This window comes from Cheilinus undulatus, linkage group 4 (genome assembly GCF_018320785.1).
Source record: "Cheilinus undulatus linkage group 4, ASM1832078v1, whole genome shotgun sequence".
NCBI classification, from domain to species: Eukaryota; Metazoa; Chordata; class Actinopteri; order Labriformes; family Labridae; genus Cheilinus; species Cheilinus undulatus.
The window spans coordinates 37289086-37301367 of record NC_054868.1 but is presented as its reverse complement, the minus strand read 5'-3'; the positions used below and the strand labels follow the sequence as shown (position 1 = coordinate 37301367).

General features: G+C 39.9%; 1 protein-coding gene across 4 annotated transcripts in view; it reads left to right on the top strand.

Annotated features, from left to right (window-relative positions):
* The window catches only part of bnc2 (basonuclin 2), a 220929-nt gene that overhangs the window by 170736 nt on the left and 37911 nt on the right, over positions 1 to 12282 (top strand). For all 4 annotated transcript variants that reach the window (XM_041784430.1, XM_041784428.1, XM_041784429.1 and 1 more), the window contains one exon: positions 1555 to 1790. In XM_041784430.1, coding sequence (XP_041640364.1) covers positions 1555 to 1790 — 236 coding nt within the window. The remainder of the gene's footprint in view (positions 1 to 1554; positions 1791 to 12282) is intronic.

Genomic DNA, 12282 nt, shown 5'->3' with positions numbered 1-12282 from the left:
AGTGTGAGAGTTGGCAAGCTGGTGCCCGGCATGCACAACCTACTGCCATTGCTGCAGGGGCATCAGCTACTGGTTTAACTGGAGTTTTCACCAGGTTGTAGCATGAATGGCATTACCCAAACAGTATGTTGTCTGAAAATTAGTTTCAAACTGCTAACTGTAAGCAAGCTATTAGCATGTAATGCTAAACATTAAGAACTGACGACCTGGTGCTGCTATAGGTATCATTCTGTATGTTCACCATGTTAATATCATGAATCATATTCTCAGATTTCAACACTTAAGCACATGTAGATTTTGAGATACATTTCAGAATTTGCTCCCACAAAGATTTGATTCAAAATTTTTATATTTCAAAAAATCATATAAAATCCCTGGTACATGCTAGCATTAAGAAAATTACTGCACCTATCAATCATGTGTTGCATGATTGTTGTTAAGTTTCTAGAACAAACCATATGGGACTAGACACAAGCCAAAAAATAAAGAAAAATAAATACGTAAGATAACATTTAGCTGACTGCCAAATAGATGCTGATGGATTACTTTTTTGGGTGTAAGACTCCCAAATTTCTGACATTTTATCTCATGGTTGACCTCAAAAACAGATGAAAGTCTGTCCAAGAGATCACGCTGCCTGATAAAAAATGGTAAAAAAAACAAAACAAAAACAAAAACAAAAACAACCCCTCTCTAAAAGAGCAGTGAGGTGTCCTTGAAAGCAGCCTTGAAATGATACACAGATAAAATCTTCTGCTGACATCAGTTCATGCCACATTTTTTAAGATTTTGTAGCAGGAAGAACCCACTGAGAGTGAGGTCTCTTTTCCAGGTGTGCCCTGCAGCAATGAAATAAAAGGAAAATATAATAATAACCATAAACACATATTCATTCTTGAAAAATCCTGCCCTGGTTGATAGATCACATTTTAAATCAGCTGCAATCACTTTCTAAAAGTATTTCAGACACAAGCTCTTTAAAAAACACTGTGTGATATCAGAGAAAGCAACCGATGTTCGCCGTTATGCTAATGTCTATCAACTTAATGCGGATACTGACGCTGACCTGCAATGGTGCATCCCCAGTATACTGCTGTACTTTGATTTAAGGCTCAAGAACCCTCTGATTCACTGTGACCCCTCAAAACAGTCCTGGATCTTTGACATCATAGTAAATAAAAAACTTGAGCTCCAGCCTGATTAAATACCAATAAATAAGCAACAATATAATGCAATAATAAACACAAATCCAGCCTGCAAACACAGAGAGTGGACCTAATGCAGTTCAGGATGGAGACAGAAGAGGAAATAAAATTGGAGATGCAAGGGCAGCTAAACTGTGAAAGAGCAGGAGATTAGATTAAATAGAAGAATTGCAGATAATTACGTTAATGTCATTGCTTTTATCTGATTCATATGTTATAATCAGCAAGTGCTGACCATGCAGGAGCCTCCATAGGAAGATTTGAGATGAGAGAGAAACTTGATAGTCATTAATGCTGCCTGTGTGTGTGTTTGTGTGCGTACGTGTGTTTTCTTTTTTCCTCTCCGCAGCTCTGGACAAGCTCAGCACCCAGCACCTGTACCACCCCACACAGGTGGAGATTGTTCAGTCCAACGTGGTGTTTGACATCAGCAGCCTGATGCTGTACGGCACCCAAGCAATACCCGTGAGGCTCAAGATCCTCCTGGACCGTCTCTTCTCTGTGCTGAAGCAGGAAGAGGTGCTGCACATCCTGCACGGCCTGGGCTGGACCCTCCGAGACTACGTCAGGGGCTACATACTGCAGGTCAGTGTACGACATATGTAAAGCGTTGTATAGGCATAGTGTAAATGTCAAATCAAGGCAGAAGCAGTGCTTAACCTTCTGCTTGTACACAAATCCATTTCTGCGCTTGCTTTTATATTTACCTGAAACTACAGGGTGATTTTTGAAAACCTTTCTCTCCAAGTGTGTCTGCAAATTTCCCCGGCTCTGCAGTTATTTTGAAAAGTATTGATCAAAAGTAGAATAGTGACGATCTAGGCCACTTCAGTCCCATTGCCCATCCATTTTCAGCACATTTTCCCTGCTGTTACCTCTACTTCAGTCTGCCCCCTTTTCCTGCCCTGTCAACACTCTGCCCTCCCCTGGAAAAAGGAAAGGATTCTTTTTTAAGTGGAGAAAAATGTCACGCCAGCAAACTATAAAACCACTGTAGTGCGTTTCCTCTCCATCCATCCTTCCCTCCACCAACTAACCCCCTCCTCCCCCCATATAATTGCAGTCAGACACATTTCCCAATCAAAGGTACGGAGGTTTTTGGTGTTGAAACCCAAACCAAAGTGTTCCTGAATGAATTAGTTAAGAGCAAGTGAACATGTGCATGTGGTTAGCCCCGTGTGTATATGTATGTGTTGTGTGCACATGTGCTTATCTGTATGTGTATATGGTTTAGCGTTCCAACAGTGTAAGTGGAACATTATGGTGAGGAGAGGGTGGTTTGTATGTGGAAACAGCTTCTGTGAGTAAAACACTTGCAGACCCTGTCCCTGTCTCTGAAAGTCTTACACACTCAGTCCCACTCTTTCACACACACAAAATAAACATTAACCACACAACAGTTATGAATAAATACTGTCTGTGGATATCTTTAGCGTAAAAATGTGAAAGAGAGTCTAGTTATAAAAGAAGTTATTAAACTGCTTTCCTCTTTGAATAATATCAAGATATTTTGTTATATCGTCCATCTGTGTGTCTTGATCACTAAATTCGTCAAAAGTAAAAAAAAATCCGACAAAAACGTTATTAAATATCGTAACTGTATCACGACTAAACCTCCATAACTCTAAAAATAATTCTTTAAAATCTCTAGAGGATATTTGCAATTCTTACTAGATAAATGTATTGGTTGCTTATCAGTATAATTTAATTGTTTACCTAATTGATCGATCAACCATTTGTTTTTAAAGTTCTCTGCATTCTCACCTTTGAATTTAGTATTCTCTGAGGGAAACTGTCCAAATCATCAGTATGAGAAGAGCTTGCTTTGAGTAACCTTTGGATCCTTATGGTTCCCATCCTCTGTGTTTATATCAGCTGGTTCTAATAGTCAGCTGGTGGGAGCACCGTTGCTCAACTGCTCAGCCTCATGTCACGCTACTGCCTAAATCCTCCAGATCTCTTCAGAGGAAGCTTCAAAGAGGCCGAGACGGGTGCGAAGCAGCCAGTCACTTAAGGACAGTATGCAGTCATTGTGCGGCCCTATTAGCCTGTAAGTAGCTATGAAATTCAATCATCTTCCCCGAGCCTCCGGGCCACACTTTGTGTCAGGGGTGTGTTCCCTACCGCTATGCTGAACTACATGAGAGATAAATGAGGAGAACATTACAGACGACGGCTGATAAGATCATCATTATTTGATGGTAAATTAATTTACAGAAATCTTGGCATTCAAGCTTTCAAACATTTCAGCGTGCTGATTTAGAATCTCAATCAGTGTTGAGGCCACAGGATTTATCTTAATTTCTTTTAAAATCTAATAAAGTATAATTTGCTTAACATATCTATTAAACACATCCACTATTCCTTTATTACTTGGATTTTCTACTAACAACTGAATCTTCATTAATTTCACACGTTTCAGAGGTTTTGTAAGCACATGGTACATGAGAAGATATATGCTATATAGAGTATATATCTTAAATTTTATCCCTCAAGATCTCTTTTATGTTCATATCACGATCTGATTTTATCACCATTCCTTTTCTGATTTGAAGGCAAATTTATAGGCAACTGATAAAAAAAACTTGTTTCCCATTTAATTTTGAAAATGCACAAATATATTTACTAGTCAAGTTTATTTTTTTTTCCTTTGCAACAACCTGATGGTCAGTGCATGAAAAATTTATATATGTGTCATTTATTATTTTCACGACAGGTAAACCTCAGGTGGACAGCTGGAGAGGCCTGTTGATAATGATGCGAAACGGAATAATATCGACTGCAACTGTATTAACAACAGGATCAGATTTACCGCTGCTGCACTCACCTCTGTTGGCTGTAGTGTGTTTGATCGCTTCCTTGCTTGACTCTCAGAGGACCATTAGGGATGTAGTCTCTTGAGATCGTCAAAAAAGTTTTCAAACTTTATGCAGATTTGGACATAAATGTTTTTTTTGGCACCCTGACGGTTTAGAAAGCCATGTAGCAGTTCCTGATGGGGCAATTTTAAGGACTAAATGTTAAGTTTCACTTTCAATTTCTGCCACTGAATCACTCCATAGTGAAGCAGAAGGGAGGGGTGAGGGAGCGTAGAGCTACAAAGGTAGATCCTGTGATATGGTGATTACAGTGCCTTGGCAGATCGTCAATACAGTCTTTTCTTCACGATCTAAGATTGTCCTATCGTGCACTTCTATTCACAGGTATAGCCTACATTTCAAATATCATTGAGTCTATTTGTGTGTTGTCAGTGTGTTTGGGTGTCAGTGATGGGCCAGAGAACTCATGACATTGACCTGACAGTGTTTACTTGTAGCTTCTGTGATGCTTGACCTCTGCATGTATGGGGTAAAGGAGGAATGAAAACACACCTATATTTTCCCTTTTTTTTCCAGAGAGAGAACCAATACTTGCATTTAACATTAGAAAGCTGGGTACAGTCACTAATGTTTGGTTCATTCACATCAGAAGCATCATTGTCTCATCACCACCCGCTGACATTCACCACTGCTAATTATCTTCATTATTGCCACTCACTGCGCTCTCCTTTAGACGATCCTGCAGAATAAACTCATTTCCCCCACAGTAATGTAATATCACAATCATGTCACCATGGCTTTTATGTTCTTATTTACTAAAGGAATCTATTAATGTCAACACACGAGCTCCATTTTGCCCTCCTCTGTCCTCTGTGCCATTCACTCCATAACAAACTGACTACGTCACAGAGGTGTGACTAAGTATGCGTACACACTGCAATTTTCCTTCATAAAAGGCCCTTTAAACTGAAGAAATTAATCGATATTATTAAAAGCTCAGTGGCTTATGGTGGGGTTCAAGTTTTGATTTGTAAAGGAGAGGAATTACACATGACATCAATAACCATTACCATGAATGATTGTCTTTCTCTCCCACTCTGTAAGCCGTTTGTAGCCTGACCTTCAGTCTATGACTGTTCTTTTAAAGCATCAACATGTTTGATAGTGCGTACAGTGAGATAAAGCAGTATTTACATTAACAAATGTTTTGTGTTGACATAATCAGTGCAGCTGTATAATGATTCATGGAATAAACAGACACTCCATGCAAGGCAATTCAGGAGGAGATAAACCTTTATAATTTCTTGAAGTTATTGAATAATCTTTGCAATATTGGCCCTTTTTTACTAAGAAGATAGAATTTTTTTATTGATTAAAAAAGGGTAAAAACTAAGTTGGTTTTATCAAATTTATTATTGTCAGAAATATGCAGCTCACTTTTTGGTCTGCCAATTTGTCTTAGAAACTGAAGTCAATTCACTTACTGGTCATCTTTGAGTTGTACTGATAGCATTTCTTACCACACAACAAAACAAAACAAATCACAAGTAACAAGGAGAACCCCACCCCCACCCCCTTGTATCTAAGAAGAGCTAAGCCCCCAAGGACCCACTTGAAAACACATTCATGTTAATTGCTGTTACTGACAAAATCCCAGCATAAAAGGCCTACATACACTTCTTTTTGACAGTAGATCCATGAATAAACTATCCATTATCAAGACAGTGTATGACTCAAAATGCTCAAGTTTATAAAGGTTAATTTAGCAGAGAAAAAAATCAGAAATGTTTCACTGTAAAAGTCCTAAATGTGTGTACGTGTAACAAAACTAAGAATTATTTAAGATCATAAAAACAGCAGTAAGCCACTGTTTTTAGTTTGGTTCCTTGTCAATGAAGACTTAACACTGTTGTTAATTTACTATTTTTTTTAACTGGAAATTTTTTAAGTTTCTAATGTAAAAATGTAAGGATTTTTAAACCCTGAAATTTCAAGATTTTACTTGTAAATTTCCAACTTTTAAAACTCTGAAATTTGAAGTTTATTTTTTTGTAAATATACAACTTTATAATCTCAAAAATTTAGATTTCTTTCACCCAAGTGTTTCCTTTTTTTCCTAAAAAATGAATAGATTCTCTTACCTTTTTTACGTAGTTGTGCATTATGTTGTTTTTCATAATTTCAAAAGAATATTGCTCTGTCATACCCCCACCCCACCCCCCAAATCTTCTGTGACCCCCTAAGGATGCTCAGACCCCAGGTTGGGAACCACTGCTTTGTATGTACAAGGTTAAACAACTTTGTCAATTCTTCTTTGACTGAGAAGACAGTGAAATATCTCACCTTTCTGAAGAGTGTACACCCCAGAACTGTTTCCCAACCTGGGCTCCTGGCACCCCTTGGATTGCTTATTCATAGATCTTTTGTCAAAGACTAGTATGTGTAGGCCTTTTATGCTGGTATATTGTCAATGACAACAGTTAACACTGATGTGTACTTTTTCAAAGTAGGTCCTGGAGGGGCTTAGCTCAAATAGAGGGGCCCTAGGGAAAAAGGTTAGGAACCACAGCTTCTTCTAAAATCATAGCTGAACGTTAGAAATGTATTTCTAAGTGTTTTTGTGCTCTCTAACGCATTACTTCTTGGCTGTACCCAAATCCTCCACCTTCGAGTTTAATCTGAGACATCATGTGCACAGCACAGACAAATTCATTCATTCCCAGAATTCCTTGCCCTTCACTTTGGCTGGACTTTTTACCCTCTCTTCACTTCTCATCCTCTCATCCTTTTCTCCAGTCATCCCTCTCTCCACTCTCATGGTTGTTTCCAGACAGACCCAGAGCCAATGTGCACCAGATGCCCCCCTCACCCTCCACCCCCCTCCACCCCATCCCGCAGCCTGTCACTGCTCACTCCTCTGTTCAATACAGACACATGGAATTGCTATCAGTGCCTGCTTCTCTGTCCATGTCTCTCCCACACTCCACACTGTCTATTTTGTCTTCCTCTTTCTTATCCCTTACCAAGTGAAAAATAAGTAGAGAGAAGAAAGGCCGAATGAGTGGAAAGAGGGAGAGAGAGAAAAAGAGAGAGAGTGATAGAGCGTTTGCAGCCAACATATGGGCCAAAGCCCAGGGTTTTCCTGAGCGACATTCTCAGTAATGTTCTGTCCTTGTAGAACATTGGGCTGCCTCCACTTTTATGAGATGTGGTTTTCCTGACTCCACACGGCTTCCAGAAGACCCAGATGGAACCGCTAACAACCCCCACCACCACCATGCAACCACACACACACACATGCACATACTGTACACACACAAACAGCCTTAACCTCTAATTGCACACACACTCGCTGGAATGCTTATTCAAACTATCAGGCGCACACGCAGCCACAAAATCACACTCGTCTCCCCCTCCAGCACAGGCTTTGTTTCAGTGGCAGACGTCTGGACATGAGGGTGTGTTCAAAGTTATTAATGCAGCAAACTAACCTCCTTAAATGTATGCTCTTTATCTACTTATTTGGTAAATATACCGTTTTTAATGAGCATTAACTCTGGAGGTTTCCCCAGTGTTTGAGCCTGCAGGAGGCATGTACTCTTATGAGAAAAAAACTAGTGACTATAATGTTGTACATGTGTACTTACACATGTGGAATATGAGATGTAATTACATGGATTAGGCTGCAACAGCATTCGTGTAAGACAGGAAACCATTTCCAGTTGCAGGTGGGTCCTGAGGCCTTAGTATAGGTACAGCTTTGCTTCTCTATAGTGGTTTAGAAAGGTATTTATTGAGTTAGAGTCACATTTCAAAATTTCATTCCTTTTTTCTTGCATTCCCTCCCTCTCTCCCTTTTCTGTCTCTCACTCTGTCAACTGTGAAGGGCACCGTATCTCTTGATCCTCGGTGGAGAAACTTCCATTTTAGGTAGTCTGTCTCAGTGCAACAACAATTTTTTGGACACAATCCCCTTCTCCAATCTCCTCCGTACGGCACACTTGTAACCCCTATTTTCCTGCTGTCCTCCTCTCCACCCTCCATCACCTCCCAGTGTCTCCCCCCTTCGCTCAGAACCTGTTTTCTGTTATCACTACTTAATGCCTCACCCTGGGAGATGGACGAGGGAGAGAGCGTTCTCCTAAGGTGGAAATTCTTACGTTCATATGGTTATGATTTGGTGGGGAGGTCAGGCTCCATTTTTGCTGGAAGGCTTACGGTTGGCTCTGCGCTGGCCGTGCTGGGCTCCAAGCACTTCAAAGCGGGTCGGTGTAGTGAATCAAGGTGATTCTCAGCCCCCCTGCACCCCCCCTACACACACACACACACACCCACACACACACACACACTCATATACACACACTTGTCTTGCCTGGTGCTCTAAAGGGTGTCTTCTCCCTTCTTATACGCAATCGCTCACTTCCAAGTAAGCCAGAGATAAAAGGATGTGATTTCAGATTAGAGGATCAGTCAGAGAGAGGTGGAGAGGCGTTATCAGCAAGGCATTAAAAACATTTGATAACATACCCAATTTTATATAAAACCACACAGCTTTAGCAACACTAAATATTGAGTCCTGTATCAAGATAAACAATCTACACATCATGTAATGTTTGCAAGGATTGTAAGCCTTTTCACTGTCACTTTTCTCTCAGCTTGCAAAGCTCACAGCCAGCTCCTTACACAAAACCTGCCCATGCCAAATCCTCAGTCTGGCGCTTTTCAATCCCAAACCAGAGCCTCAAATGAATTCAAGCTGGAGAGGCAAGGTTATGAGCAGGTTACATTGTATGCAGGAATTTAGGGAATAATTCCCCTTATATTAGATTTAGAAGTAGTCTGAATTTGACTATAGTTACATTGAGACCTACAAAGCTGCTACAAGTTTAATATTGATAAAAAAATACATGAATGGTGTTCAAAAATCATATGAAACCAGTGTGTTTGCTTGGTTTTATATTTTCATTATATCTTTGCCCATGTTTTTTAGGGATGTGCATTTGACTTTTGCCAATATCTTATATACTGATATTCTCATTTTTTAAGATGTAATTTTGGGTCTTTTATTCCTTTATTTTAGAGAGGAAGACAGTGGATAGAGTCAAAAACAGAGATCAGAGAGTGAGGGAGAGACATGCAGGAAAGGAGCCACAGGCCAGACTTGAACCTTGTGCTGCCTGCATGCATGGGGCGCACATTAACCACTAAGCCATCTGCACCCCGCTAATTCATTTTAGCTAATAACAATATTTATACTGATAAACTAATGTTGTTCAGACCTAAAATGCCATTCCTTTATCACACTTCAACCTTTAAGGATGAACAAAGAATAAGACTTCAGCTGACCCTGGTCTTTGTGTGATGCCGAAAACTCCACAAATGTATCGGTACATAAACCTAGATTCACTATCTGTCAATATCTTTAATTATCTTTTTAAGCTGTTATCTGCCAACACCATGTTGAAACTGCTGTGCATCATCACTATCAGTTTTAGTAGTTACTGAAAAACAAATTCACAAAAAGTGATGTGAAATCATTATATCGTTACCCTAAATCAGTGGCATGTCCAGACTTTTTTGATAGGGGTTACCAAACTGGGTCACTGCTATGCAGAAGTGGCATTTATATGCACACAAACATTTATTAATTTACCCCTCTGTCACCATTTATCTACTTTTAATTCACACAAAAGAATAAAGGGTCTTAGACTGATTCTAAAATGAGTCAAAATTAAGATATATTTCCAAAATAAAAAACTAAAAGTGACTTAAAAATGTATGAACTCCTGTGTACCATCTAAAGAGCAGAAAAAAAAAAGATGTTCTAAGATTTAACTGAAACATTATGTGTTAGGTCACTCCAAGTGTAAGGGTGTACAGGAGTTTACATTAGTTAAGTCACCATCTCATACCTCATGTTGCATTTTAGTTGACCTAACATGCTCATAGCTTAAAATATAGAGTTGGAAGAAAATGTTTTCAATAGAAATATGTATTTCAGTTGGTTCAACTAAAGTAGCTGTGCCAGCTTTTTAAGTTGAGCCCCCAGAAAATTTTGGCTCAACTAAAATAAATATGTTCATTTGGCATATGTCTTACATAATTTAAGAAACTCAATATAATGTGTTGTACCAACTAGTAAGTGCACCCAATACTTCATAATTTGTTCAGTCAGCACTACTCAAGTTGGATTTTTTACAGTGTGGTCAGGTTTTAAGTGGAGCCCTAGCCAGCCCACAGGACACATCCCTGTCTAAAATCTGAATCTAAGGTACATTAAACACATGCACAGAAGCAGAAGTCCATTTATTTGTCTGTGCTCACTTTCTTTGGCTTGAGTAAGGCATTAGTTGAAGTTTGCCTAAAAAGAAAGTTACTAATTGTTTTTGTTGAAAAGCTTTTAAGATGTTAGGGTAATGTCAGGACCAGAGAGAGATGCACCTTCATACCTGATTGATAGTGTTGTAAATGCATTAGCATGCTTTTATTTTTCTGATTGATTTGCTGAAAGATTAATATCTTGATTTTTAATACCATAGTATTTTCTTTGTGTATTTCTAAGTCCATGTTTGGTCATTGTCACCCCAGAGTCTGTCCTTCTTTTGATGCCTCCTCTCTGTCCACATGTTCACTCTTAGATTCATGTCCAGCAGAGACCTGGGTTTGTTTTCTCACTGTGTGTACTCAGGTCTTAGCTGTTATGAACTACAGTTCTTTGCTGTGTTGTGTTCTTAGTCTGTACATTGTTGATTCTACGTTGTGTACTCTCTCTCCTCTTTCAGTAAAACTCCTCTAACACTTGCTGTGGTTCAGTCTTACACTGTCTGCATCATAAATGTTTAGTGCTACCAAATGGCATTCATATACACAGAGTTTACAATAGAAACAAGATCTTTTCCCGCTAGTATGAACACTTTTTAATAAAACGGGTGTTCACAGATTAAAAACACATTTTTCTAACTTGAATGTTACTACACGCAGACAGGCTTTAGAAGCCGTTTATATACAGCACATTACGATCATGGATGTTTCATGACAGAGCATGATGAAGAGCCGATACACATAGCATTTTCTTCTCAGGAGACACTTAGGTAATTACAGCACATTTGGAAATCCCTTTAATGCATCCATTACATGCTTGGTGGCCACATGTATATTTCAGAATGTTATTTGAACTCAGGATAAGTGACCCCATGTTCGGTCAAATTTAAAGATCATGAATATTCAATGCTGCGATGTACGGGAGAGAGAGGTCTGTGTGTGTACGTGCAGGGGTGCTACAGTAAAATCTGATAGGAGAGCTAGCATGCTGGGCAGGGCAAACATGGGAGCGAAAATGATATGTTTAACATACATGGTCAGGTCTACGGGCTCCCATGGGATCCCAGCAGGGGTTTGATCAAGCTACACTTCACTAGGCTCCACACACACAGTATATAAGCGCCACCTTCTTACCCATTTCCCTCTCAAATCCCTGTGATAAGACTGACTTCAAAGCTTCACAGCCAATCCTACAGCTTTATCTGTGATGCTGGTTTGATTCAGCGGCTGAATGTCTTCCCATGGCCCCCACCAAACCCTCACACAAGTTCAATCTATATTTGAGAAAGGCAGCCCTCTGTGTCCACTCCATAGTGTCTCAAGGAAAGAAAGGAGCCACCAGTGCTTCTCTTCTCCCCTGTAAGTTCCACTGGCATGTCATAATTAGAATAAAAAGGAATATTCTGCCTGTATTAATGGGGTGCCCTCTTTCTCCTCATCATCCCCTCTGAACACCCTGTTCCTCCTCCTCCATGCCTGCTCCATGTGATATGCATTACACTGATCAGTGTAATCGGATGTGTTATTCTCTCGATGCACATTTGCCTTTCTCTTTCTACCCAGTGCCCCCAGGAGAATTCCCCCAACAGGTCCTTGCTGCCGCCCCAGTGGGGCTAATGCTCCCCCCATGAGAGCCCCTCATAGTCGGCCATGCACCCTAATTGAACCTGGGAATCTGCCAGGCTGCATATCAGGAATTTTTATTTACCTCTGCCAGGCTCCACCCTCTTTACTTTTTCAAAGAGGGCCATGTTATAATTACCTCCTCAAACAGAATCCCTCTCTTTTTCTGTCCCTCTCTCCAGATATCCCTTTTCATAAGTTATAATATCCTGTCTCGCCTGCGCTGGAAGGAGGAAATGGCTTCTGAATTCTGAAGTGGCTTTTCAGGGGGCTAAAGGGGTTTTTTTGCTGTAGAGGGAAATTGAATTTTACTT